The 27,898-nt window shown below is 53.4% G+C and overlaps 2 protein-coding genes across 2 annotated transcripts in view; both read right to left on the reverse strand.

Annotated features, from left to right (window-relative positions):
* LOC100908086 (EGF like, fibronectin type III and laminin G domains protein pikachurin) overlaps positions 1–27,898 on the reverse strand; it is a 78,927-nt gene that overhangs the window by 9,771 nt on the left and 41,258 nt on the right. Inside the window, exon 2 of the mRNA XM_029111648.1 lies at positions 5,668–5,787. Within this exon, the coding sequence (XP_028967481.1) occupies positions 5,668–5,787 (120 nt within the window). The remainder of the gene's footprint in view (positions 1–5,667; positions 5,788–27,898) is intronic.
* LOC100904370 (solute carrier family 35 member F6) lies at positions 12,593–14,043 on the reverse strand. Its single transcript, XM_003744006.2, has one exon. The coding sequence runs from the start codon at positions 13,982–13,984 to the stop codon at positions 12,812–12,814; it is 1,173 nt and encodes a 390-aa protein (XP_003744054.1). The 5' UTR covers positions 13,985–14,043; the 3' UTR covers positions 12,593–12,811.

Below are 27,898 nucleotides of genomic sequence, written 5' to 3' on the forward strand. Positions count from 1 at the left end.
TGCAAAGTTGACGATAACGGTTGCGTTCAAACGAAGCAAGCAGCATCCGAGCGACCGTCCCGCCAAACGTCCGGACAACAAGCCTAACCGAACACGTTGACGTCGAACGGCCTCAAAGATCACCTTGAGTCCGTGCGCTAATCCAACGGCTCGATGACGGAGCACAGGTGGACAGAATAGCGACAATTCCGTCAACCATCGTTGTCCCTCTCCGCTCCGTGAGTCCTCGCGTCGCCCCGCGACAGTCTGAAGCACAAAAATGGAGCCCTCGGGCGAACCAGAGTCAACTGAATAAGCAAGTTGTGGAATCAAATTTATTCTGCGTGATCAGACTTCGTTTCTGGCCTGTCGGCAGATTGTCGACTCCTCGATCGTTTCATAGGTGTCCCCGTTTGTTTCTGGGAGAGGAGCGGGAGAACGGAGGCAAGCGAACCGTACCCGGTGTGTGACTCAAGCCTCTGCTCACATCCGACTTGGAACGGGATCACTAGCCGCGCTCCGTCGGGAAAATCGTCTCATGAAGCCTCACGTCTTTCTCTCCATTCACTAGTTCTCTTCTATTCGGTCTTACGTCATGCGGTCTGCGGAGCTCACTTTCAGAGCTCACACGGACTCGTATTCAGCTCGTAGCGAGCCAAAGTCAGTGGGTAAGCGGGGAAGCTACCGAGCGCTCCTGTCTGCCGACCTACCGATTCGAGCTATCCACCTATCTAGTCGTCGGAGTAGGGCGAATAAGCCAGACGACGTCCTGGTTAGGAGGAATGAATTTGAATACGTTTTCGGCCGCCGTATGCGGCCCTGTGGAAGCTACATCCCACAGGGAAACGGGGCATCGGCGGCACACGCGCACGAACTGTCCGTCTGTCGAGCTGCACGCGCACGTTCGGCTACATCCCCTCCGCTGACAGCTTTCTCTTCACTTTTCATTACTATTCCGATTCGAGCAGTCCAGTTGTTGAGCGAGGAGGGTCGAGACCCGTCGCGGCACATGCGAATCTCAACCCGAAGCCTATCGGGAGGAGTCATTGTCGGATGAAAGGATAGAATTTCAGCAGAAGCTGCCGCGGGCGAGTGGAATTCTCACAAAAAACAAGACCCCTATCCGTGTACACAGCAAGAAAAATAATTCTCCTCAGCTCTAGCGTCCATCGTCCTTTTGAGGGAACGCAGTGACAAAGCTTTTCGGTCTATCCGAATAGAGTGACCGAGATTCTCTCCGACCGGAAATGCTCTCCAAGTTCGTTTCTTTACTATCACAGGTACTGCCTATTATATATCTGACCAGTCAGGGATTTGTGATCGGCTATTTGAGCGCCCGCGCCGGGACGATCGGCTAGAGACATTTTCTTTCTTTTCCCCGCGGGTGAATTCCGCGGATACCGCTCCTATGAGTTTTGACGTAGACCTACGCTTCGGGGTTCAGAGGAGCGATCGGAAAAAATTCGCCTTCTCGGAGACAGGAAAACTTCTGCGGAATATATTGGAAGCTGTCGCCGGAAGACGATATTATGATGGCGAAAGCTGTTCTTCAGGAGATGAGGCACTAAGCTGATCTGAAGCGAAGCGTCGATGGTTCGACAGGATCATGCGCGCCGTTCTAATCACGACGGTTGAGAGGAGTGCTATGGAGCTATGGAGCTATGTCGCGTAGCCTCCTCTTTGCACTTCCCTGTGCGTCCCGGGCGGTCGAGCCATCAACAGAATGGGAGAATAGTTACGATCGACCTAATACTTGCAAACAAATACGTAATAGTCAGTCCCTTGAAGGAACATCATCTCCTGAGAGTCCGATCTCCATTAAAATTAATCGGGGTATAATTCTGGAAAAATTCCGGAGATCTTCCGGAGCCCTCTCTCTAGAGTCTCTAGAGTCTAGACTCTAAACTCTAGAGAATGATTTCTTGACGACAGTGCTCGAGACAACCCTGATTGGACGAGATCTATAATTTAAGACCTCTCTTGAGCTTCATTACGACGGCGACGCCGACGTCCCTCCGGCGAGAGATGTCTCTACGAATGTCGAATCAGAACTTCTGGCGCCTCGAAGCCGGAGAACTCTCCTTAGAATTTCTTCAGAGGAGCGGCTCAGACCGATTACAGCCCGTTGTCAGCCAGAATAGCTAATGGCTCCTACAAACACGGCCGCGGACGACCGTCTCGGAGTTCTTCTGAATAGGTCCCGTTCGAGACCTCATGTGATCCGTACATGGAAAGTCAAATATGTGGCAGATTATTGGAGTCAATGCGAGGAATCTTCCCGTGGAGACGATGAGTCGAAGACACACGAGGGTACCGCGGCCTTCCATCAGCGGCGATCAACTTGACTCCCCCTCATATCAGGGGGTCGTCTCTTAGCGTCTAGACAGTTACGAGGTCAGGCCGGACCCGAGACGCGATCTGAGACCTGATAATCCTTCGACGGGAGTATCGCGGATGCAAGAGGGACAATGGGTGATTCTGGAAGGCCGCAAATTCCGATCGACATCCACCGAGGTATTCCCCTCGAATCTGTGACTAACTGCGAATTCACAAAAGTATGATTCATCCGAATCGAGGCGTTCGTTATTGTGATCGGGTCTTCCTCATCATCGCGGTAGGCTTTCGACTCGTCCCGAGAACATGAGTCTTCCCAGACTCCTGAAGGGACTGAAAATCGAATCGATTCGTCAGAAAAAAAATACTCCTTTCCAGACGAATGTGCGTCGAGATCTCTCTCGCATATGCTGGACACGCCAAGCAGGCGGATGGACGGCCAGTCAGTCAGTCGGTCTGTCGGCCCACCGGGTAGACCAGAGGATGGAGCGCAAAGATTATTAATGTTTTTTTTCCTGGAGCGACGACGACAGCAGCAACTTCTCTCGCCGCACAAGATAAGTGTAACTTTCTGGTCCAGTCCGGGCACGCGTTCAGACCGACAACAAGCGTCGGAGCTCTCGGAACTCAATTTCCAGCCTCGGGAACAAATCCATCAACTTATTGGGACATCGTCCCGGAGGGAGGGCGGTCGCGGCGATGCACAAAAACGTTACGGCGTTTAACCGAGAGCGTTGCCCGCGCTCCGAGAACGGCGCGGGTTCGTCGGCGGCGGAGTCGATCCGATGAGACAAGGACCACAGCCAGGGCTCCTCTCGAGTCCAGGACGACGACGGACTCTCCATGACGATTGCCCGAATGATATTCTATTGGCGGCGACGATTTGCCGAGATCATTCATCATCGATGCGTTCCGTCCGGAAAGGCAGTCCCGAAACGGATCCTCTCGGAGGAATTTTCTCTGTAAAATTAATTCACTTTCTCCTCGCACATGGAATAGAATCATTACGCGATGCTGTGATTGGACGGTTCTGCCACGAGCGTTCATTAGGTCAGAGATAAGCTTTATCTAATTGAAAGACTCGATGTTGCCGTGCGGTACGGGCGAGCAGACAGGCAAACGAGCACAGGCGGTCGAACCAAGCCGGTGATCGGGTCGGAAGCACAAAGACAATAATGAAGCGCTCGAAGTTCAATCGTCCAGCTCCTCACTTGGAAGAATACCCGCTGCGTCCGACCGTCGTTGGCGTCGAACGGGAATCAGGAAGCAAGAATGACGGGTTTGATACTCATTCAGAGAGGGCGAATCGCGAGTCTTGGTCGATTACGAATTTGCCGAGGTCGCCTCATGAATACAACGACTCGATGAGAGGTTCCAGAGCTTCCTCGAGCGGCTAAGGAAGAAGCCTTCACCCCAGGGGAATGACATCGACGCAGCCTGAGATACAGGGGAAGGACTCCAGACCTTGATAGATATTTATCATCCGTGACTTGTCAACGAAAGACTTGTCAACGGTAATTCCTTCGTTGATTGTTTCATCTGAGAAGACCGTGAGGTTCAAAAGACTCATCGAATGCAAGTCTGTGCCTTTCGGACGCATAGTCTATTGCTGAGCGTCCAGCCTCATGGAACCAGAAGGGAGGAGAGCGCCCCGGACAATGGCCGAGATTCTCCAGCAGCGGGGACAAGAATGCCAATCACATCAGCTAAGATCTGCCGCTAGCTTCCTCTTGATCCGGTGGAACAAAGTCGGGTGGAATCTCACCAGTCCATAGCTCCTCAGGAGGCATGGGAAACCGAGATCCGTACAGCGACGCAGATTCGGTCGAAGTTGACTCGTGCTGGTTTTTGCAGTTTCGGGAGCGCGGGCCGATCCCGAGGTTGCTGATCCCTTGCAACTTCTTCCTCTCTGACGGAGTCGATCCCGTGCCTAGGGGGACGGATAGCAGCACAGACTGCTTCGTGAACAAAACGGTCATGCCACGGGTCGTTGCTCCGGGACGGTAGCTGGATGAGATCTCGATGTGAAGCACGAACAGAAAACACCCGGTCAAACATCGCAAAGAGCAGTTCCGCGCGCAATGAGACGACAAGATCCCGCTCCCGGTGTGTTTTATTCTATATAGGTCTGCGAGTCTGGTTCGCTCGCATCTGTCGAATGTGTCGATTCGTCTCGAACGAGAGCAGAAAACATTGATCAATGGTTCAGCTCCGCAGTAGTTTTTCCGTTTCCGACAATATCTCTGCAGTGCTGAATCAACAATCGGGACAAGACGCACGTAGGTCATCTCCGTCGACCTTGCTGAACGAGTTCTACCCAGGTATAGGTTTATAATACCGTGCGGAAATTCTTGTGGTGTTGAAATCATTCTGCAGGTCTCATCTCTCTGGCTCTCTCTCTGGCCGACTCTCTTCGGAGTCGTGACGCGGAGTCGCCGTGGCGGAAAGGTAATGTTCCGCTCGAAATTCGGACTCAAAAACGTGAACTTCTTCTCGGGCCTCCACAGTTTCCTCTGACTGAGATAGGTCTCGGGGCGGTTCCGGCGAGACATTCAGCTTGGCCATTAGGCCGCCGCGGCCGTCGCGTCGCCGGCCGCCACCACCACCAACGTCATCAGTCACACGGCGCACAATGAATGAAACGCTCCTTCTCCTCTACGTCATTCCGACGGCTCAGGCACGAGTTTGACGGCGAGACAACGTACCTCACGCAAACGTCGCCGTTTCTAAGGGAAAGCCTTTCCTCTTGACTTTCCGACGAACCCAGTTTCGGCTCACGCCCGCCCCGAGGACGACAGGCACTGCATGGAAATTTGGACTGATCGAGATTTTCTCATTTAGTGTTCGTGTAGGTCTTCATCACAGATTGAAGTTGACGAACTCGCTGAATGCCTGGCTCTCTGAACCCCCCTGTCTTGTCTTGTTGGTTGGTGGGTCGGTCGGCCGCTAGCTCGCTCGGTCTCTTTGATAGCACAGCCTCCCTTGCAGAGGATAGCGTGCAGCTGTTCATCGATCTCTAAAGTCGCAGCTTCCCTTCTCGGCCCGCATGATCACTGTGCTCCTCGCGACCGTTCCCCTCTTCGAAAATTGCTCTACCGCGAGCGAAGTCATGAGTTTTGGCATTCTTCTCGGAAGAGGGCTGCCTTTTTTTTCCGGGATCGTTTCGGAGTACTTCTCCTGCTCGTGATCCTCCTCGACTGTCTCTTGTGACCCGTTCTAATCCTCGTGCCAGGTTGTCGGCTGACGAAGTGATCCACGAAAAATGTTCCCTGCTCAACAGCGGAGTGAACGAGAGCTGCGTACTGGGAAGAATCAGGGCGTAACCGATCTGAATTTGATTGTTCAAAGACTTACGGTGGCAGCTGTAGCCGTCCGTTGACAAAACGTATCCATCTGAGCAACCGCATTCAAACGTTCCATCGTGGAGGTCGTAACACAGCTGTTGGCAAGGACCTCCTTCAGACTGGCATTCACCTGTGGAAGGAGAGAACATGAGCATTTGAACGACGAGCCTGCAGGGCTGCATAAGTTTTCGAGACTTTACATAACCTACGCATAAGTTCTGAAATATACGAAAAATTCACCGAAAACATGTTATCCGAGCAATGACTGAGTTTTTCGAAATATCCATCGGTGCAGCTCCGGAATCGTAGGCAGAAAGGCAAGGAGCTGGAAAACCAGTTCGGCGGAGAACACGAAAGGAACAAGTTGCTCAGATTTCTTCCGAACCGGGAGAGAGGATTCCGCGCACACACCGATGCCTTCGGTTATCGAGAAACGCAGAGTTCGAGCATCATCTTCCGTCGTTTTTTGTCCTGACGTTTATGACCACCGCCGCCCTCGTCGTCGACTGCGAGCGCATTCGAGAGTGTCGTCTCTTCCTAAGAGTCTTCGACGAGCTTCGAAGTTCCCGCATGCATGCGCACGCGAATGCGCACTCCCGCCCAGTCGCACACGGTGCCGCGAACTCGTCTGTCTTGAGTACATTCGTATTCTAAAACCATCAAAATCCCATCAATTCTCTCGATTCTGCTCCGGAATCGGCATCGCAAGGTCATCAGAGCGGCAGCAGAACGCTCATTGTCGCTGCGAGGTCGAGGAGAGAGTAAGAATCATGGCTCATAACGATTTCGGCCACCTATCGCAGACTCCCGAACGAGCGAAGCGTCGCTCCCTACTCTTCGCAGCTTCGAACACTTCCCTGCGCTCGGTGGCTCGATGATCCGTTTTTTCGCACGCGGGAGTTTTCCCTTTGGAAGTCCGAATTATGCGCAGAAGCTGACTTATCAAGATCACACGCTATGGAGCTTGGAGCACCGAGTAAGGAAGTCGACTGATCCGAGATTCCTCCGCTGCACGCCACAGTCAGAGGTGGAGATGTTTGGTCCGATCGACAGCAGTTTCAATTTGAGGGAAATGTTGCCGACGGAAGCAGTTCCTCGAAACGATGCGAGGAGGCTTTTGAGTAACGTCACGAGGGAAAAGAGTCTCCTCCAGACTATCGAATCTGGGGGAGGAATCGACATCGTTTCGAATTCTTCCAATTAAGGGCCGCGGCCTACATTCGCCTTCCAACGCGTCGGGTCCCCTTCGAGGCGAACCCACGAGAATTCCCGCGCCGACTGCTGGAAGATCCAGTGACCCAGCAATCTTCAAGCGTCCCAGCTATAAAGATAGCGGGTGACCAGTAGTGCTTCTATGAGTGGAGTTTATTAGGAAGAGGAAGACACTAAGCCTATATGGCGACGGCAACAACAACAACAAACGAGCGAGCGAGTTCGCTACCGTCACTTCCCCGTTCGTGACCGCGTCGTTGGGTCTGGCCGTGGTCAAGGTCGAACATCTCTCGACAATGTCCGCCATTCGCTCGATGGCGTTTATCTTCTCCACGGCCGGCTGCGAGGTAAGGTGGTATGGAACTGGACAAACGGGCCACGTATCAAACAAGAACAGCTCGGCAACAACAGTCCGTAGCTAATCTGACGGAACACAACTGCACGACAATCTCTCGTAGGCCATAGCCCAGATAAGAGGCTGCGAGTCGAGCTGGCCATCTCGACGGGTCAGCAACGCACATTGCCATCTTCATGAGGCCCAGCCAACCCTCAACTACCCTTCGTTCTATGCCGCCATCATCCATGTATGCCGTAGCAGCCAGACGTGGAGCGTTCTACCACGTTCCATCTCGTGCCGGCATCAGATGACACCGACCGGCCTTGTAGCGAGCACGAGGAAGAGAAGCTTGGTACCAGAGGTCCAATATGTGTTGTGTGAGTGGTGTCGTGCAGCGTAACCGCCGTCACGGTATACATTATCGGCCACCGGAACTGTCTTTTGCACCCTGACGCCGACCATATCCCTAAACACTGTGTTCCTTCGGTACACGCATGACACGGCTCTGAAAGCGCAGAGCACGGCGTAATACCAGGATGGGAGCCTGACGGAACAACGCTCCGAACACCATCTGTGACGCAAAACATCCTGCACTTAGAGCTCAGTTTTTTCCATTCCTAAACTTCCGCGTCCAAACAACATATTCTCGTCGAATCTCGCCTACCAGGAAGCGCGGGGGAACGCGACGAATGACGAGGAAATCCGCGAAATCTCCCGCCGGGAAACGGATATCTTTGATGGTCTTGGTCACGATATTCGACCGCTGGGTCGGACTCAAATCCGAGACGGCGGTGCAGGACTCGAGCACGAGCGAAAAGATCCAGTGCGCGGCGGCGACGACTTTTTCCGCGGCTGCCGCGCTGTCTGCGAAACTCTTTCTTTTGCCGCGGCGCGTGATCGGTCGAATGGAAATTCAAGTCCCTCGCTGGAGTGGCCGCATAGCCGAGCGGGCAACCATGGCGGGTAGGAGGGGGGGGTAGCAGCAGCAGCATGCACTGCCTGAAGAAGCCTTATTAATTATTATGAGGAAAACTTTAGCTTGAAGCTATTATATGGCGTGGTATCACGCTTATCCTAGAGCATGGAGGGTACAGCAGACGGAGGTTCTCTTCCGAAGACGCATATCCACCACAGCTGACAGGCAACATCAAAAGCCGGGAACGCAACACCAACGAGGTTTTCCCCGTAATCGAGTTACATCCGAAGAGTTCGTCTCCTCGTATTCTCAGATCTCCGTCCTTGACTTTAGAGAGTTTAGAAAACAATAATAGAAAAGAGGAGGGTTCCGGTTGCTTTCGGGTGTCTGCTTGCGAGCTCCGTTCAGGCAGGGAACGGTTCCTGCTTTCAGTCAGTCGAGAGGAAACCCTCTGCTACATCTCGATCTCAAGACCTGTCCAACAATTAGCGGGATAAAGCCCGGTATAAACTTCCACGACATCGGGTCAATGAGTCCTTCTTCGAGGGAGTCGCTCTCCAGGGTGAATGAGGCGGGACTGTCGAACTCGGACTGTTTACAATCGCGGACGGGGTCCGCGTCTGTGATCTACAAGCATGACAGGAACATTTCACTACACCAGTCGCGAGGTGTTGTCTGCACTAACTCTATTCCTCTCTGTTGGCTCAAGTCGCCGCTGTTCGATCCGATTCGGGGAAGAACTCGCTGGGGATGGGAATAATTTATTGTAATTTGCACAGGAGAACACCGTTGAAGTAGCAGCATGGGAGCCGGCAGACAGGAAGGAGGAACAGCGAGAGCCAACTTCAGGGATGCTGAGAGAATATCGGCTGCAGCAGGGGCGCCGAACAGCGACGAGGGTCAATGTGTGCGAGTCTGTGTAGGCATTTATCAGGGTATCAGGTGGTTACTAGGTATCCTGGTCGCCATCCTGTCTGCGCTGTCCCCAGCGGCACAACCCCTCCCGACGTTGACCGGGAGCTGGCTCACCCGATCGGTGGCTGACCGGGGTCTCCCCATCTCGCGTGAGGAATCCGGCGCATTGATCAGCTCGGAGGGACATTAGGGTCTCTCTTTTTCCCGCTGGATGTCTTGAGGTAGCGAGCCACCGGCGGGTATCAGATCGGCCCGCTACCCCTCAGTCGAAGCGAGCACTCAGCAAGGTTATAGGCAGGTAGGTAGTTCTATCCTCCTGTCGGTTCGCTACTCCGCCGCCGCCGGAGGGTATCGAAGCTTTTCATCATTATGGAAGGCGCACTCCTATTTCGTTGTCTAGTGGGTATAGTCCTCTTCTGAGATGTGTATCCCTCCTGCAGTTCTTTCCTCTGAGTGCCCCGGGGTCGTCATGCCGCCCGTTTTCCCTCCCATTGAGGCAGCGGGCGGACGAATCGGCCGATTCATCCGCTCACCGCGTCCCGGCCCATCGATCGGTCGTCCTCACGCGCGAGCATACGCGAACGCAATACAATGGTCGGAGCCAATTTAACAAACGAACACAGTCGAACATGGCGGGAGAATATTGAGATTCCATCGTCCACGTTCTCATCGGACTCGAGCTCGCGGGCTCAGGTCGTCACGCGAACTGGAACAATTGGAGTGTTGGATCACTCGCTATAACTCTGTCTCCAATCAACGGAGGCTGGCCGTCAACTCGCGATGCGGAAACCAGTTTTCCAAAGTCATCCAGGGCTCGACATCGCCGGGAGGAAAGATGCGAACAAGGAACCCGGGTTCGGGTCGTGACCCGCGATCTGAGCCCGAGAAAGCTCGAGTTCCTCTGACTCGAGCGAATTACGTTCGCTCGAATTTTGTTGCTCGGTTTGTTGCTTTGTTGCAACACTCTGGGAAGCTGCAGGCCCGTCGTCGCCCGCTTGAGCGAAAGTAACATCGCTCGGATAGACTACAAGCTGCTGAGTGTAGCCGATTGCCACCCAGATTAACTTCGTTAGCGTGTTCATCTGCGGTGGCAGCAGCGATGATGGTACTGTGAGCTCTCCACCCTCCGGGACATCTACCCACACATTCACCGTTTCCTCCGCCCCCTCCCCCGCTCCCAACCACCCACCAAGCGGGGGCAAGCTCCAAAACAATCAAGCCGCCAAGCTTTCGCTTGCCTTGTTAGGTTGCTTATTCGCTTGCGGGCTTGCTCGCTTGCCTGCTCTCCAGGTCGACCGCTTATCTTATCTGTTCTGCTCGCGCCAACAGAGGTAGCGGAAATGAGAGTTTTTCATGTCAATAAGTCGTCACTTAGTCGTCATCAGAAGACGCGGTTCCTACACGTCTACTTCAGGATTTTCAGCTTCCGACTTCAGAAGATCTCGGTGCATCCCTCTGCATCTCCGCACCTGGCGCGAAGATAAAATACGAGCTTGCCTGCAGCTATCACACCGAATCCTTCAAGCGAGACCCGATAACCACTGAACACCGCACCGACTTCCGCCAAAATCGACGGAAGTGCGGGAGAGGAGAGTTTAGTCTCCCGCATAGCTTACTATCAGGGATTCACTTGATCTTTCCCCGAAGTCTTCTGTAGATGCCTTTCGAGAAAATATTCCCAAGAAATCCAGATGTCGGAGCGGAGGCAGCTCGACAAACGGGGAATATCCGTGGATTTGGGAAGCTCAATGCCTCACTGAATACGCAAAGATCATTGCGTCCATTGCGCCCTTCCTAGGAGTATACTTCGAGGGAATGCTCGATTCGATGTGCCGTGCCCAGATGATCCGAGACTCACTTGTCTCACGTATGATGGTCTCCTTGACAGCCCCACTCTGCCGTAATTGTATCAGAAGCATTAGTATCTGCGTCTATTACGCAAGGATGATTCGCTTGATACAACGACGCCGCCTACAATATCCAAGCCACAGGAACAATGATCGTTCCGCGGATAGGCTCGCTGTGGGAGAAGCGGAGATGAAACGGACTTCTATCGCAAGAACTTATTCCCGTAATTGGAATTCGGAATCAGAGCATGTGGCGAGGATGTCATACGAGCACAGGGTCATATGAACACACGTCCTTCCCGTCGAAATGTTTGATGTTCCGCGTCTTGGGTACATCTTGCGACTCCTTCGCTGTAGCTATCGCTCGAACCTGGCGCATACTCCTGGTGGTGCACTTTCAATTTTCATTCAAGTCGTTTCCTGAGTTGACTCTCTCCTCAATGCCTCGAGAGAACGGACCAGGCGCTCTTGCTGAGACCCGCTTACCTTTCGTCTGGAAATTATGAAGATATGCTCATGGGGATATTTCCTCCATCTCAGGGGGAGCTGGAGATTTTCAGATTCCCACGAGGAGGAGGGAGGGAAGACATGCTGCCCAAATCATGGCGGAGGCAGGACAAAGAGGAGACTTAGGAAGGCAGACTGAGAAATAGATCCTGGAGGGCGCTAACACGCGGAAAGATGGGAATCGAAATAATTGAATGGATTTTAGATAGAGGTTCCAATAACCGGACTGGGTATGATGGACACGGAACAAAATGGGAAGCTCTCCAAGAGGGGCATTTGATAAAAAAAGGGCCGCAGGACCATCGATCGACCGTGAGCGCTGCGGCGACCTTGGCTATGGCAGCGGCATCAGTGCTCGCGAGATCGGTGAGCGGTTCCGGCATGACGGGAATCGTTCCAAGACGCCAGAAGTGAACTTGTGCCGAGTGAGCTTCTGACCTAGTTCGCCATCGTTGAGGATCCTCATGGATCCCGAAAAGAATTCACCGTCAATTATCCCCGTGGATAGTGGGAAGCTCTAACTAGGAACGGATGGTCGACGGCGCTCCCCTGCCGCGATTGCATTACGAGTAGTATACGAGTCTGTTGCGCAAGAATGCTGAAATTCATAAGACGACACCACCGACAATATCTGAGCCACAGGAACAATGATCGCTGCGCGGTTAGGCTCAATGCGAGTGACGGAGATGAACGGAATTATATCACGGGACCTTCCTCCCAAAAGTAACACCTGGAATCAGAGCTTAAGACACGGTGGTCGCTGAGAAATCCCAAAGACAGTGTGAGCAGTGGATTGGGCTTGCCGAAACAACGAATGACCGGTCGAAACCTTATCGGCGTTGGATTTGGCCGAGAGGTGGAATCAAGGCCGATATTGAGAAATTCTCGGTCGTATCTTCCAAAATTCCCGCTCGTTCTCTCACGTGTGTTCTCATCTGCAACAGTCACCTGACCGAATTCTAGACAAGCCGCGAAAAAGATATCATCCCCATTTCTTTCTTTCTTTCCTTGATTTGATCCCCTCTTATTTCTCGCAAAAACTCGCTTCGAATGCTCCTGGAGAAAGATACCACACAGACGGATATCTCCTTCCTAGATTAGGTCTCCGCTGGATAATTGGAGAATATAGGACCCTTTGATCCTGGCAGATAACAAACAAATCCCTGTTGAATGAAAGAAGTCGACCTAATCCGCCTGACAGAAAAGTTAGATATGTTTACCTTTTGGAAAACTTCTAAGATACATACACGCATATAGTATGTGGGTCAATAAATTACCATGACCACGGATCGACCAGGATGCATTTCTTTTTCATTTGGACCTGTATGTATTCGATTGATTCGACCGCACCTAAATCATAGCATCCCGCAGAGTCTTCCTCAGGATTTCTTTTCCTTGGGGTTTTCGCGAAAAATTAACTTTATTCCACAGGCTCGTCCGCGAAAGCTCCGGTATCTTTTTCCTCCTCGTCCTCTGGGTTTGTGATCCAACCTTTGCTCGCCATGAACGGAACGATGAGGAGGTTGTTGTATACCGCCATCCCAGAAAGCAGTACAACGAAGCCGATAACAGTCTCGTAGTGGAAGATCTGCCAACTGACCCCAAGGCTCACCGCCCAGATGATGATCGTCCGGACGGAATCGAGAACCATTCGAGTCGTCGCCGACAGCTGCTTCGTAACAGAAATTCCCGCGTAGTTAAAGAAGCTGATCGAAAGCAGGGTTCCGCCGAAACCGACGGCGATCCATCTGTTGTTGAAGATTTGTACGATACCATCGATGGAATCGTCGATTGGCACATGACCGATCTTGATGAAGTAGAACGGTACGAGAAGAGCACCGAGAGTGATCATGCCGAAGAGACCCTCGAGCCCGACAGCTTGCAGGGGTGCAACGTTGGTCTTGGAGACGAATCCTTCTTCCAGAACCATTTGCAGGGCGGTAATCACCTGAGCGCCAACGATAATCAAGTCTCCGGTGATGACGGCGGAGCTGCTTTTCTGCCCCTCGGTATTCCCTCCTAGAGCCTTGGCATCCGCATCGGCATGCAGAATATCGGAGACACCGACCACGATGAGACCCACGAGCACAAGAACGATGCCGAGCCATTTGAATCGGTGGAGCTTCGCCTTGAGGAACACCATCGAGAAGATTCCGGTGAAAATGATCACAGCCCCTCGCAGCATTTGGAAAGACGAGGCATACGTCAGAGTGAGACCGATGTACATCATGGAGGTTCCCACCATGTCACAGAGGGCAGGCAGGTAGAAAATGAACGGGTTGAAATCTTGGTTGCCCTTCACAATGTCCGGGAGCTCGCTCTCGGGAGTGTTACGCTTGGCGTGGATCCACGAGACGATTCTGAATACCAACAAGCACGAGAATTCACCGACAAACATTCCCGTGGCTTGGAGGAACGGATGATTGAAATTGTGTACCTCAGTTGTCGGACGGAGACTCGTGCCGTTTTTCCAGACACCACCGGTCCTGCCGGGGGCATCTTGGCCATCGGCGAATTTGGTCGCTAGAGTGTTGAGCGATCCGGTGAAAACCAACAGACCCGCGAGAAAGATCTGATACCTGGTCCACGCCATGTTCGACGATCCCGAGTACGATACACCGATCACAGCGGCACAATCGATCGCCGAATGACGATCCCAACGAGAGGCGATGGAGCATTAATAGGCGTGTGGGAGATTATTGAATTCTTGGAGGCTTATCCGGACCGACGCGGGACGCCGATCTACGTTGCTCAAGTTTGGAAACTGTGTCTCGAAAACGATGCGGAGCCTCCTGACTGCACCGTTCGTGTGCGACCGTGGTTGATTAATTATCGGAAGACAGTATTTCCCGGGGCAGAGGCCTCGACCCGGAGCTCGTGGCCGCATCCTCACAACGATCCGTTCCGCGTTCAATTACAATCGAGAGATTGTGAAAAACGCGCGGATACTGCAGGTAGGGACGTCGGGAGCTACGGAACGGCTGTTCGGCATGGAAGTCGACGTGCCTGAGCCGCTGAATTCCCCAATCAAAAACGAGATTCCCTTCCATCTCATCAATGGGCCTCGGAATGGGACGTGTATCGGCCCTGGAAGACTCGGCAAATCGACGTATGCGGATAAATTGGAAAATCAAAGAAGTAAATTGGCGGAGTCGACCTCAACGATGTTCGAGTCGTTGGAGAATAAGGTAGCGTGAAACGGCGCGAATTGGAAACGAACTTGCCCGGCAGGGGCGACGACACGCTTCGAAGGATCCGAGAAGGGCGAGAAAGGGGAGAGGAGGACGAGGGAACGATCTGAGAAAACTTTCTCTGGAATCACGATAGAGCTGCTCGTTGTTCGTGCGAATGTGAAACGCTATCAGTACGATAGGTCTGCACGAGCAACAAAATGGTCCCCGAGAGGCTTGATGCCGCTTCCACACGATGTCTTCTCCGCTTTTTCCAGTCAGCCTGTTCCTCAGACTGTTCGCCGTGTCGTGCACGCTTTCCGCCCGCAGTTTCCAAGCAATTTGAGCGTCACTAACTGTTCCGCGTCTGTCACTTCCCACAACCGGAGCAATGCTGGCGGGAAATTTGAGATGGCGAAGATGTCGGAGCCATATCGCCGTGCATCGAGCCGCACGATATATTATTTGACGTAGCTTGCCGCCATCTTACCGCGGCTTCCTATGTCTCTCACTCGCCTTGGGTCATCTAACCTCACGGGTCCTAAGCCCGGTCTGCGATAAGCATCACCACTCATGACAGAGTCGGCGGTCGCCACCTCGACGCTGTTCGTGGAGCCAGAGCCCCAGCTTGAGCCTCGAGTGAGATATACAGTCAATCTCTCCTATCTCCTTTCGGGGCTCTCTTCTTTCTCCGCTGGCTGGTTTTCCCACTGCGAGCGGTTACTCGGTGGGCGTTTTTGCCCATATGCGAAAGTGGTTTCCTTCTGCTGCCTCGCTCGGCTCAGTCAGATCAAACAACTTCGGGTTCGGGGAGCCCTTCCTGGGAAACCCTCTGTCTGCCAGCGTGCCCACAGGGCATGTTCCTCAGGAGAAGGACACAAAGGAAAAAAACTTTGTTTGCGAACCAGAAATGAAAAGTTGGGATAATTTTAAGGGATGAAGGTATCAGCTGATATAGACTTGATATAGACTGGAATCCTTCGGCGAGCCTTGCTCTGTGAAGTTATGCGTGACAGCCGATCGTATAATCCGCATCGATAATGATCTTTTGTGATCGCCATCGAGCGTCACACAGTTTCCAGCGACCGTTGATCTCTAGTATCGATATGAATCTGATTCCATGACCGAATCCATAACGGGACCGTCAGAGGGGCGCTGATGCTCGAGCGAAACCCCGGAAACTCGTCATGTGCTCACGGAGAAACGCGCATGTGTCATGTGCGCATTGCAGCGTGGGAAAATTCGCTCTCCAAGCTCCCGAAACGTCCAGACTGAAACCTCTGATCTGAGGTGTTTCCGCCGACTTGCTCCGCGCGCAGCAAGTAGAAGAAAGCTCAAGTCGGCTGACGGAGAGCTGCCTGAGCGAACTTCTTGCTAACAAGACTTGAGACGAGATTAACATGTTTATTATGGAGGAAAACTTCCGCGCGCAAAAGTACGCTCGGCGCACTGCGGTGACCGGCTGGCCAAATCACGTTGTTCTCCAAACATTCGGTCATAAACGTGTTACGACTCTTGCCGTGCGCACGTAAAAAGCGGACGCATTGGCTTAATGAAACACATCCACTGCATCACAGCAGTCGCTTTGTAAGGCGCGCCGCCGCCACCGGTCGAAACGTCACGGACGATACAAACTCCGTGACTCCGACTGCGGTCGATGGGTGTCCTTGAATCGAATTGTCTACTCGGCGGAGGAGTCTCCGTGACAGACGCCGACCGGCTTTTCGGTATGAGATTCCCTTTGCATCGGACTCTTGTTCGCTGTCAAGGGAAAGAGCGAGACGTTTCTGGCCTCAATCCGCTCGCAACAGCAATGCATTGAAGTGCGGGGCTTCTCTGCGCGTGTTATCGCCTCCCTCATTCAGCGGTTCCGGGAGCTCCCGATGATGCGGTGACTGAGTCTGGGGGGTGGATTTGGGATGCAAACGATGTTTGGTTAGGCTCGCGCGTTGGCTTACAGACTGTCTCGGTCGTGCTTGCCGGCGACCGACAACCAATCCACCGCCTCGCCTCCTCGGTACCAGACAGACTTGCGGACGAGCGAACGGGGAAGCAAAAGAACGAAGCCTCCGGCGGTGATGTCATGCATGTCTTGCGTCCTTTCTACGTCCTTCCGTTCATCTCGATTTTCCAGATGTGGAAAGAGCTCGTTCACACCTCCCTCGTCAAAGGTCTCGTCTTGTTGATCTTGCATTGATTCCGCCAGGCGGAGTCTACTCCGGAGAAACCGCTTCGTTCCAATCGACGCGGTGTTTTCTTTCTTTGTAAGTTAGCTACTTTCTCATGAGAGCGAAGAGGAGATACGCCTCCATCTTTTTCTCCGTCGGATCACGTCTCGTGGCTTTGGCTCCAAATCTCCTTCGATCCGACGCGTCGATTTTGCCGTTACGCGAGAATCCACATGAATCATCAAGTCGATATCATCATCCGTTTGACCTGCCCGGCGAGCGAGGAGACTGCGTACGCGAATATTCCTGATATCTGTCTATCTATCGAGTTCCCCGCTCGTGTCCGGCTGACCGACCGAGAGAAACTTCCTGATCTCCAATCGAGCGGCGGGAACGCCCCGTAGCCTTCGCTATCGGCAATTGATCCTCTTCCGCATGCATCACCGAAATCATGCGATACGGCTGCAGAATTTCAGATCAGGTCAATTCCGGTGAATAAGAACAGATGTCGCCGCTGCTGCTGCGTACATCTGCCTATCGCGATGGAGCTCAAGAGAAAACGACTGACAATATCGAGAGAACGAAGTGGATGAAGGGAAGGGATTCGCGGGTATCTCCCGGAGAGAGAGATTCTCTCCCGGCAACGTTTAGCGACGAGACAGGTGACGGTATCCGCGGCCGACATAACCCTCCGTGGACGGTCATTTTCCACGTGTCATGCAGCCGAACGCCGCCGGCGAAGTGCTCGTCATCCTTCATCCTCGAAACAACTGGGAATTCCGAATTATCTTTGAAAGGGACTTCTGATTTCCGGGAATGAATCAGCGATTCTACCCGAGGCGGGCGGTGACATCGCCCCGACTTGACTTCTCAAAGGTCAGCGGGGAGCATTCGAACGTTTGAGGAAGAGACGGGAAAAGTTCCTGCTTCGAGCTCCGGGGACCGGCATCGGAGAAAAAACGATGCCGAACACAAAACAAGCATTGAAAACACTGCGCGACATATAACTCTCGGGTGGCGAGTTCTTTCCTTTCTCGTCGGGCCGCTCGGCACGGCAAGCTTAGCAAAGCACAACCAGTCCGTCAGCTCGCGTGAGCGAGTGAAGAAGAGCTCTTCGGAGACTAGAACTCGCCTTCCAGCGCCCCTCAGTCGGTGAGCACTGACGCAGAGAAGGTCTGGCGCACGCGCTTCGACGCTCGGAGAGGGCGGCGGCGGCTAAGGAGGTAGGAGCAGCGGCGGAAGCGGCGACGGCTGCCGCTGCTGTCTGATATTGACGAGCCATCAATTCAGATGTCCGCCCTTTTCACTGAACGTTCCCGCACTCTTTATAATTAACCTTCCTTGCATGCGGCCGCCTGACTTCCGTCCCACTATGCGTCCCATTCAGCTAGCTTGTTCGCGAAGGCGAGTGAGTGACTGCCCGTCCGCCCGTACGTCTGGGTAAACGAGTGAGTGAACGCGTGCATGCGTGCGTGAGGCAACAAACAAAGTCATTACCGCAAGAATTCCCGCATGATTGATCGGAGTCAACGCATAAACACACGAAACGACTCCGCATAATCGTCTCTCTCCTACTTTTCATCTCGCGGTCTACCGATACACAGCCCCGTCCAGATTGGAGTCGATCTACGGTTTTTTCCCCAGCTACGCATGCGATAGATTTCGCGAGGAATATCCACATATAATGTCTGATTGAATTAGGCGAGTGAACCGAACGGCGCTCCGACCTGCGAAGGCAGAAAAAAGCTCTGCCGAAAAACCTAATTCATCCGGAGCGATCGGAAGTACCTAACTCGGAAAACAGGCTTGCCTTCAGCCGATTTTCCCAGCTCGTTCCGCCCGGCTCGGACCGCCGACGGCAACCCTGTCCCTCCGTCGCCGACGCTGCCCTGCTATTCTTCCGTTTGTGCGAAAATGGGCTACTCGGGAATGAAGTAGGAGCCCCCCAAAGCGCCTTCAGAACTTTTGGATCTTTGTCCTATTCCCGGATGGCGCAGGAACACATGAGAGTACACCGAGTCTGGGTTCATAAGTCACAATAACTCAGTCTCTGCATCAGTCCCACTACGGGTCTGCCTCTCGGAATCCCTCTCGGAATGGAGAAGACGAAGAAGAGCCACGGATAAGGGGAGTGAGAGAAACCGGAGATAATAGAGACCCTGGTCGACGTGGGAGCTCACAGCAGAGTGTGCCGTTTTCGATTCCCCACGAAAGGAAGCCAAAATGTGAGTAGGTAGGCAGCTCCTTATCCAATCATCTAATCTCATAACCGCCTGTCTAGCAAACCAAGGCAAGACGCCGAAAATCCCTCTGCCACCCTGCCGTAAGCTCTCCCACCTGGTCGCTCCCCGCACTTTTCCCCGCTCGAGCCGAATTCGCCACGGTGCTCGGTATAGTGATTCGGGTGAAAGATTGCACCGAGGGGGTTCGCACTTGGAGAAACCTCGAATCTGATGCGGTACTCTTGGTCAGATGAGCCTTACCAAGCGTTGTCCGGACGAGACGTCGTTCTTGAGGTTTTATCACGAGCCTAACTGATAGAACCAACGGTGCCGGCGCCGACTCGGTGCAACACGGCGAACGCTCGGACCACGGTCGATCAGCCTCCGATTCTGCCGTGGTTGCTCAGCCATCTTGAAGCCACATCGACTTTCGCATTATCCGAGGCTTTCGCTTTTGAGCCTGCCTCAAGTTATTCGATAATGTGCCGTCGCGCCGTCGCGTCGAGGAGAACATATTGGTTCTGAGCCGTGGGCTGAGGTGAACGCTAGAGCTCCGAGTGATTTTATCGATCAGAAAGTATCGAGTCTACGTGATCCAAGGAGAATGGTTGCTTGTTTGAAGGTCCTCCTCCGACGCGCTCAGTAACATCCTGAAGTATCTCGAGCTGCGGATTTCTTCCCGAGCAGGACCCTAAGAAATCCATTTGGATGATTCCGCATTGTTCCGCTGGAGTCCATTCACGGATCCACGGACGGGGACTCTGACGACGCGACCGCCTCGCTAGCTTTTGAGGGACACTCTCCCGTCGGGTGACAGGAGGGCTCCGCTGATGGAGCTCTACACTCTGAGAACGTCGGTCGGTGTGTCCCAATACATCGCTGAGTCCTGATCGTTCGAGTGATCCGATGACCTGTGCATGACGGCAGGAATTCTCAAGGGTCCAACAGGGGAGCGATTTGAGGCTCCGGGAAACCAAGATGGGGAATTCCCAGGGGAACTGGGGGGCGGCTGGACATTTGTCGAAGAAGAAACATTCGAATCAAAACGAGAATCAGCAGAGGGAGAGATGGATTTCGGATCTGTACCTTGCAGAATACACCCAGACTAATGACATGGAAAGATTCGCCGTGATCTCCGGAGCTCCCGCATGATCGCAGTGGGTTTCTGATCAGGAAATTCAGCGGAACCCTCGACTTCGATTCCAAGTTCGCAGCACGCTTCAGTGGAAGTTCAAACTTCCAAGGGTGAGTATCACAGAGCAGACCGCCAGAGTCAATGGCGGCGAGAAGGGGGTCGAAATCCCAAGAGAAGATGGAGGATTTCACTCCCGTGATGACGCAGCGAAGGGGAGCTGCGCAGCCCGGTCCTCCCATCGGAGAATTCGTTTTTCGGCTCTCCATGGCTCCAGTGAGTTCGTGAGGGAAGTTCCTTACCTGGAAGATAGAGGGTATGCGACTGTTAGATTTTGCGAAGCTCAGGCCTCGAGGTTTTTTTTCGGTGCACTCGACCCTACTTCCTGCTGTTTGCTTCCCATTGTCGATTCTTGCGTCATATTCCGCTCCTCTCCGTCCTTGAACTCGGGACAGACTCGAGAGAGCTTCACCGCTGTTATTTCCCCCCCTTCAGAACGGTAAAATTTCCCAAAGTGTCCCTATTCGAAGCCGAATTTCGGCCTTCCCACTCATGGGGAGTCTTCTCAAGCTCTTTTGCCCCGCGTGGTTCCCTCATCCGAAGTATTCCACTCTCTTCCTGTTGAATACCCAGCGTCACGTCGTTCACTCGTTCGAAATCCTCGAGTTCCCAGCGAGGTGTTCCCGAAATGTCATGCCTGTTCCCCGACAAGGGATGCTGCAGTATTTCCTCCGCCCGCCATGGGAAGCGTACTTCCCGGGTCAGAATATTATTGGGGAAAAGATTCGATTACTCCAAGAAACGTATCGGGCGATGTGTGGAGCGAACAAAGTCGGTCCTCCGCTCGGCTCAGAGGCCACGCACCGGGAATATCATGGAAAGCCCGCGGCGGAGAAATGTCGAGGTTCCTGACTGAATGGGAAATGTCGCCGACGCTTCCTGTGGAACATGCAGGAAGAGTTGGGCCTCCAACGCTTGGCCGGATCCGGCTGCGAGAAGGAACCTCGAGTGAGAGAAACTGTGTGGGTTGTGAGGTAGACGCCGAGCGGGGCGAACGTCACCGGATGATTAATTTTCGGTCGCGAGAATCAAGATGGGGTAGAAGTCGTAAGGAAAACCGAGAACGGAATGAGCTGGCATCAACACGCCACCTTCCCTGCCCCCCGGCACGAAGTAATGGCATCGCGCACCCCGCACACGGTGGGGTGGATGATATGTAGATTGCCCCTTACGTCTTCCGCTGATGGGCAGAGCTTACACATGGACTCGGTCAGTCACCGCCGTCGTCCGGAGCTCAGATAACCCCTGTGGTGGTTCACCGCGAGGGCGGCGAGAAAAAAATATTTCCAGAACATATCCCTCTGCGAGAGATGGCGTACCCGGCTCCTTGACGCTCATAGTCGAATATCTCCTCAAGACATGCCGCCGTGGAACGAGCGCTGAATTTAGGGGGAGGCTCGTTTCGATTGAATGGACGTGAAAGCCGAAAATATGGAAACACGTGGACGCGTGATGCGGATACGAAGGGTTCCCTGGAGTGAAACTCAAGCATTGCGCTCCACATCAATCTAATACGATCACGTGGTGAAATCATCGTCTCTCGAATTCTCCGACTTCTCTTCACGATCCAATGCTGGAACCCGAGGCCGGTAGACCTTCACCCCCAGCTATTGAGCAGCTCGTACAGGATGTTGCCGTAGGCGGGATATTCCACTCAAAGTTTAGCTCCATAGCTATGGCAACCGACAAAAAACACATCGATCGTCCGCACCGCTGGAGCTTCTGGCTGGGGGGAGCTCCAGGTCGCTGATGAGAACGCTGTGCCAGGCTGAAAATATCCTCTCTCGGGAAAAATTAATTTCTGCTTGGGAAGTCTACGAGACGAGCTTCGTAAGACGTGTTAATATATGTAAACGGTGGCGAACTGTGAAGTTTCTACAACGAGTCAGCAAATTGAAGCTTCACGACGGCAGCCGTCCAACGCGGTCCTATACGATGGTAATGATTGAAAATCGATGGGAACTTTTCTCGCTCGTCATCACATTCAAAAGAGCAGTTTCGAGAGTTCAGCTGCTCTGCGACAACACGCACACTCGACTAGTTTCGCTGTTCCTTTAGAGTTATACATATGTACGTATTACGCATCGACGCGTCGTCGTGAATATTCCCGGCGACGATCACACAGCGAGTAGGCCCAGGAGCTTCCTGGAAGAGCGCCTCGAAACCCTCGAGGTGCTAGCGAGGAGCGCCGGACAGAAATCTACGGCGAGGCCGTGAGAGACAAAACGCCACGCCACCATTGACGATGTCTTAGAAATTAGAGACCGAGAGGAACGGTGGGACGCTCTTCCTCTTCTATTGGACGCTCCCGGAGAGGGGGAAAGTCCTTCGCTTCATCCCTGGAGAATCTCCGCAACACAAACTTATCATTATCAGCGGTGCACAGCGGTCCTTCTGGGAGGACGCTGACCCTCCCAGGGGCAGGAGACTGGGATAACGGTCGTGCGGGCACCACCGCAAGGGACGATAGACGAGGCCTGCACAAGATACGGTCGTAGCAAAAACACCCGTCCTTCTCAGCGAGGGTTCATGCATTCACGTGACATCGAGGTTTCCGCATTGGTCGATACCTCTCGGCTCGGGCGACGGGAAGAACGAGGGTTCGAGCGCTAAGGACCACTCTGCCTCGGAGGAAGTCCGAATAGACCAAAATCAGCTCGCTGCCGAGGGTGGAAGTCGAGACGGGGCGGAGAATGGTCGAATGAGGCAGTTTTTTCCGCTTCACCGCCTCCGAATTCTTATTCCGGACTCTCCACTGGACACCCGTCGTTTTTCGGAATCGTATCGAAGAACAACGTGGGTAAGGGGCATATTCGCCCCCACTTCTATTACCCCCGTTATTCCAGTTCCACGACTTGGTCGCGGCCTTTCATGCTTGATCAGGAGCGGGGAAACTTTTCGAGATCCTTCATAGAGCTCCAGGCTTGACCTACTCGCAGAGCTCCCGCGTCACTTCAGTTACGCCTGACTTCTGCGGAATACCGACGAGTCGAAAGTCGACCGTGTCTGACTCTTCTTGTGGCGGCGTGACTTTGATTTCGGGAACCGCTCCTTGCGTCCCGTGAACTCCGTCGAAGAACTTGACTCCACGCGAATCTTTACTCGGAACGACGCGAGGGACCGACCGACGCGACGCTGGCCGAGCGGAGGGCGGCTCGTCCGTCACAGTCTCCGGGCGGGTTTCCGAAAGGGGCTGTCCGTCCGAATTTCGGATGATAGAGAGGCCCGGTCCCTTTTACATGGAAAATCCGCAAGTCCCGGCCTCGATCGGACCGGTCGACCCCTGGACAATACGTAACGCAAAGGAATCGTCCTCAGAAGCAATACGCATGTCATTCAATGGGAAATCAGCATAAATGGCTTGAGGAGCCGAGGTCTAGCTGCACTTCCTCTTCTCCCAGAGCTAAATCCTGGAGAATCATCCGTAGACAGCATGCCGGCAAGACGAAATTCGCCGCCCTGATGCATCGAAGTCGACAGTAAACTCTTTCCCTTCTTTCGTTCGATGGCCCGTATGACTACAGATTTTTCGCCAGGTCGCACGACAGCCAATGCAGATTACGAAAACCGACCGAGGTGGTTCGATCTGCAAGTTCTTCTATGGAAGGCCATACAGACCTTACCGAGTGCTCCGACAAGCGACAGGTAGCGGAGCTCCAGCGTGCACGGGTTCAGTGAGCCCTGATTTCCGTTCGGAGTATACCGATGAAATTAGTTCGTTTGTCCTCTGAACGTAAAGTTCGGAGCATGAATGGAGCTGACCAGTGCCACACGCGCGATCCCCAAGGGCCAGACCAAAGAAATGTTCCTCCGCGGACAGATACTTCCAGAATCGAGTCTGCATACGGTATCGGCAAGCGAGCTCTACTTCTACGAGGCATCCTTCCTCAGTCTTCTCCTCCAGCACAGCGACAGCGGCGTGGTCGCCACTGGTCTATCTGAAACCCTCTCGATCTCGACGAGTTTCCGGTGCTCGTACGAGTTTTTCCTCGGATCTCTCGACATGGGTAAACGACGAGATCGGGGAAAAATCGAGAGCAGAAAAATTGGCTCGAGAGGGCGACAGTCGCAAGCCCTTCGACTCTGCAGCTCAAAAAATTTCTCTTCGTTCCGGACAGGAGGGTTCGCGTGATGACCACCTGGATTCTCAGAATTCCAAGTTCTACAAAGTGGACGCTCTCCTCAGCTGGAGACTCCAGCCCAGGCTGGCACCTGTGTTTTGGCCACTTTCTCTCCGCGTCTTCTTCCATGGACTGATTGTCTTCTCCCCAGTCGCTCGACTCCCGCGTTCAGTGCAGAAGCTCCCGATGTATGATTTCTCTCAAATTCGCACTACGACGGAAGAAATGCTAAGTGAACGAAGTTCAACGACGGGAAAATTAGATCCGGCGAGCCTACGGTCTATTCCGATCCGGCTACCTGGGATATCGGTCCACCTTTCTCCTAATGCGACAGGGAGTGAGCGTAGGTTGTCGAAAGTTTCGGAGGTTTGGAAGGAAACCAGAGAGAGGTCAAGAGAATTAGAAACGGGCACTTTATTAAAAATCGCACCTTCCCGTCCTGCTGGCTGGTCTCCTCGAGCGCCTACCTCTCTCGGTATCTGATACGAACCTCGGGCTAGCTCGGGTCTTGGTCACTCGTGGCAGTGGCCAGCTGTTGTCGCCATCGCTCAGAAGGGGGAATTCTCAGTCACGGCTGACGTCGTTGCCAGCACCTACTTCTTTTCTCGTTTTTTTCTTTCAAGAAACGCCGGCTCCTCGTTACCGTAGTCACCTTCAGCGTGGCCCTGATCCGCCCGAGTCGACGACTTTGCGACGAAAAAACAGGAGAAACGAACAAAAGCGCGAGAGTGATTGTGAAACTGACAATGAATGACGTACGCGTCGCAGTCTGGAATAGGCGCTCTGCTTAAGCCAGCGGTGATACAATCGAGTCGAGCGAGTTCGCTGTATCGACCGTAACACTCCGCTTGCCTGGACTCGGGAATTGGCGACCGCCCGTCCGCCCGGTAGCTCGCTTTCGCCCCCACGTAATCAGCATATTAAAGGTGCACATCGGAAAACCAAATGACGGTTTTGATATTCCGAAGGTCTACGGTTACGAGCTTTCTACGAATCGTCCTAGCAGTTTACGACAGGGCCGAGGTACGAAGAAGTCCACATACAGTGTTCGTGGGGGTGAGCGATCCGAGCGCCGCGCCATCATCTCGAAAACCTACATCGTACATTGTACGTACTTCTCCCCGGATCGACTTTGCGTGTATAGCTACGTACCGTTCGGTACACATCAGGTCACAGGAAGGAAGAATATCAGTGCACAATGGAAAAGCAAGTGAACCAGGAGACAATGCAGCTCAGGCGAGACTCATTGGTCATCCGATGGGCTTGTTGACACCGCCGCTCCCGAACCTCTTGTTGTCGGGTTAATATCGCGGGACTCGGACCCATTGTACCCGGCGCACATCCTCCGCTTATAACCATAATATACGGGGGAGCTTTTACCGCGTATACCGAGCCGTATACATTTAGCTCTCTCAGACGACCTCCACACGAAGCTTCGCGTTGGGAATGACGTCTTCTATCTCAGGCTTGACCGAGGACGCATTCGGTCCGGAACCGATGATGTCGAAGCTCTTTTCGCATTCATCTGGAAACAATAGGAGAGGGAGCCTGGGGAATCTTCGAAATCGTTCCGCCCAGGAGGACGAAGGCGGAGACCTCCGGTTTCCGCATTCCGGTGGCCGACGCTATCTTCAAGAAACGGTATTTAATCGCTTAAAAATGAGCCTCAAAGCAAACGGCAGGCCGATCAACAGCTCAGCGGGGAGCTTTCGCGCAACAGGATTGAACGTTGGCGGCAAAAGACATCGTTAACAGCCCAAGCATCCGCCATGTAGCTCTGTGCTCGTCTTCGTGGCGTCTGACAACAACGAAAACGACGGCACCAGCAGCAACGGAGGCAGTAATAGCTCCGAGTCGCCGCTCCTCGGACGTCTTTTCTTTCGCTGTCATTGCTTCATGGAGTCAGCAACCCTTGGCTTATGATTAAAGTTGACGACGACGACGATGGCGGCGGGGCTTTCCTCCTCCGAGCCACGGCGAAACTTTTGTCGAGTGACCTCGCAGCTCGTAGCCATGCTTCGTATACTTTGCGGGTGTCAGTGGTCATGGACGGTACGGAACGCTTACGGCACGACAACTAGTTGCTCGGAGCGGGTAGAAGTCGGACTGACAGGCAATACAGGACCGAGCGGGAGACAATTGAACAGGAAAAAGTCCAAGAGCCGGACACTTCGTTATGCTTCTCACGCTCCTCCAGATGATTTGTATCCGAGACGGCAAACGGCAAAGATTCGCCGGCACGGAACAGAGAAACCGTCGTAAGGTATGAGGCAAAGCGCGGCGAGAGTCCGAATTAGAGCCGGGGGTTCATCCGTCGTCGGTGGCCGAGCAGAAGCGTTCTCTGCCATAGCTAGTCCCCACAGGCACTGCTCGGCCTTCAGGCGGGCGAGGCATTGCGAGGCACGGTTCCATTTTTTCTCTCTTGCACGAAGTCAGCCACTCCGTAGAACTCAAAATACACAATTCGTTCCCGCTTCCAACCTGGCTTCTCCCCCATTGTATTCGACCGAATGTTCCGCTGTGAGTTTTTCGAGGCTCGATCGCTGCTCGTCGACGCGGGAAAGAGATGCCCGGGAAAAACTAAGGTGGCATCATTCCCCTGGACTTGAAGAGTGAGCTCTACAATTGAAAGGGAACATTTCACAGCCAGGTTGTAGCGTCGCGAACCGACGGTCCATCGAACAAAATGTTTCTCTTTCGCAAAGCTCCCCGATCGTACGGTGAAGTATTTTCCGTTGTCAATTCCTCGGCCATCCGAACGCGGCTCTGAGCCGAGAGGGGAACAGATACGGAACGCCGGCGACATTGAGGAATTGGAGACGCAGCGGACCGTGAGGGAAAAAGATCATCCTCCGTCCGAGGGCTTCGGGTCGACTTTGCCAGATAGACATTCACCCCACCAGTCCATATAACGCCCACGCTCTCATCCATTCGTTCGACCCATCGGATGGACCAATGAATGGAACGGATGGATGGATGGACGGAGGATCGGCCAGTCTACGAGCAGAGGTGAGCAGTTGATTCAGAGGGAACTCACTGGCAAGTCTAATGCAAGTCACATCTCGACGCACGCCCTCACTCGCTCAGTCACTCCCGCTCAGTCTGTGAACGGATCGGAAACTTGATCCGATGGCCTTAGGACAAAGTTCCCCACTCGTAGAGCACGCATAGCACATCTATCCCGTTTCGCTTGCGGAACATGCCCATCCCACTTCTACTTCCCCATAATAATTCTCGACAGCGGGGAGGACCGGACGAAAACAGCAGATCAGTCCGTCTGTCCGCACAACGGCTAGCGAGAAAATTCCAAATTTATGCTGTTCTTTTCGAGTCTGATACGCCATCGGACATCCTCGTCGCTTATTCATACGCGGAATCTCGACGAGAGCCGTCGGCAGATGCTGCCGGGATTTCCGTCATGTGGAAAAACGAATTATTTCTGGCAAATCGCGTCGCAGCGGGTCTGTCGCGATAGTTGCTCGCATGTTTTGCTCTCGCAAGTCGATTACTCATTCGTTCGGCATCGGGACAATCTCGAGCGCAAGAGCAATTTTTCAAGATTATCTGAACCGTCTGCTTTTTGAAGGCTCCAATTTCAAATACGTGTCGGACTCTCGCCCCACTCACTCACTCA

This window comes from Galendromus occidentalis, unplaced genomic scaffold (assembly GCF_000255335.2).
Source record: "Galendromus occidentalis unplaced genomic scaffold, Mocc_1.1 scf7180000077458, whole genome shotgun sequence".
Lineage (NCBI taxonomy): Eukaryota > Metazoa > Arthropoda > Arachnida > Mesostigmata > Phytoseiidae > Galendromus > Galendromus occidentalis.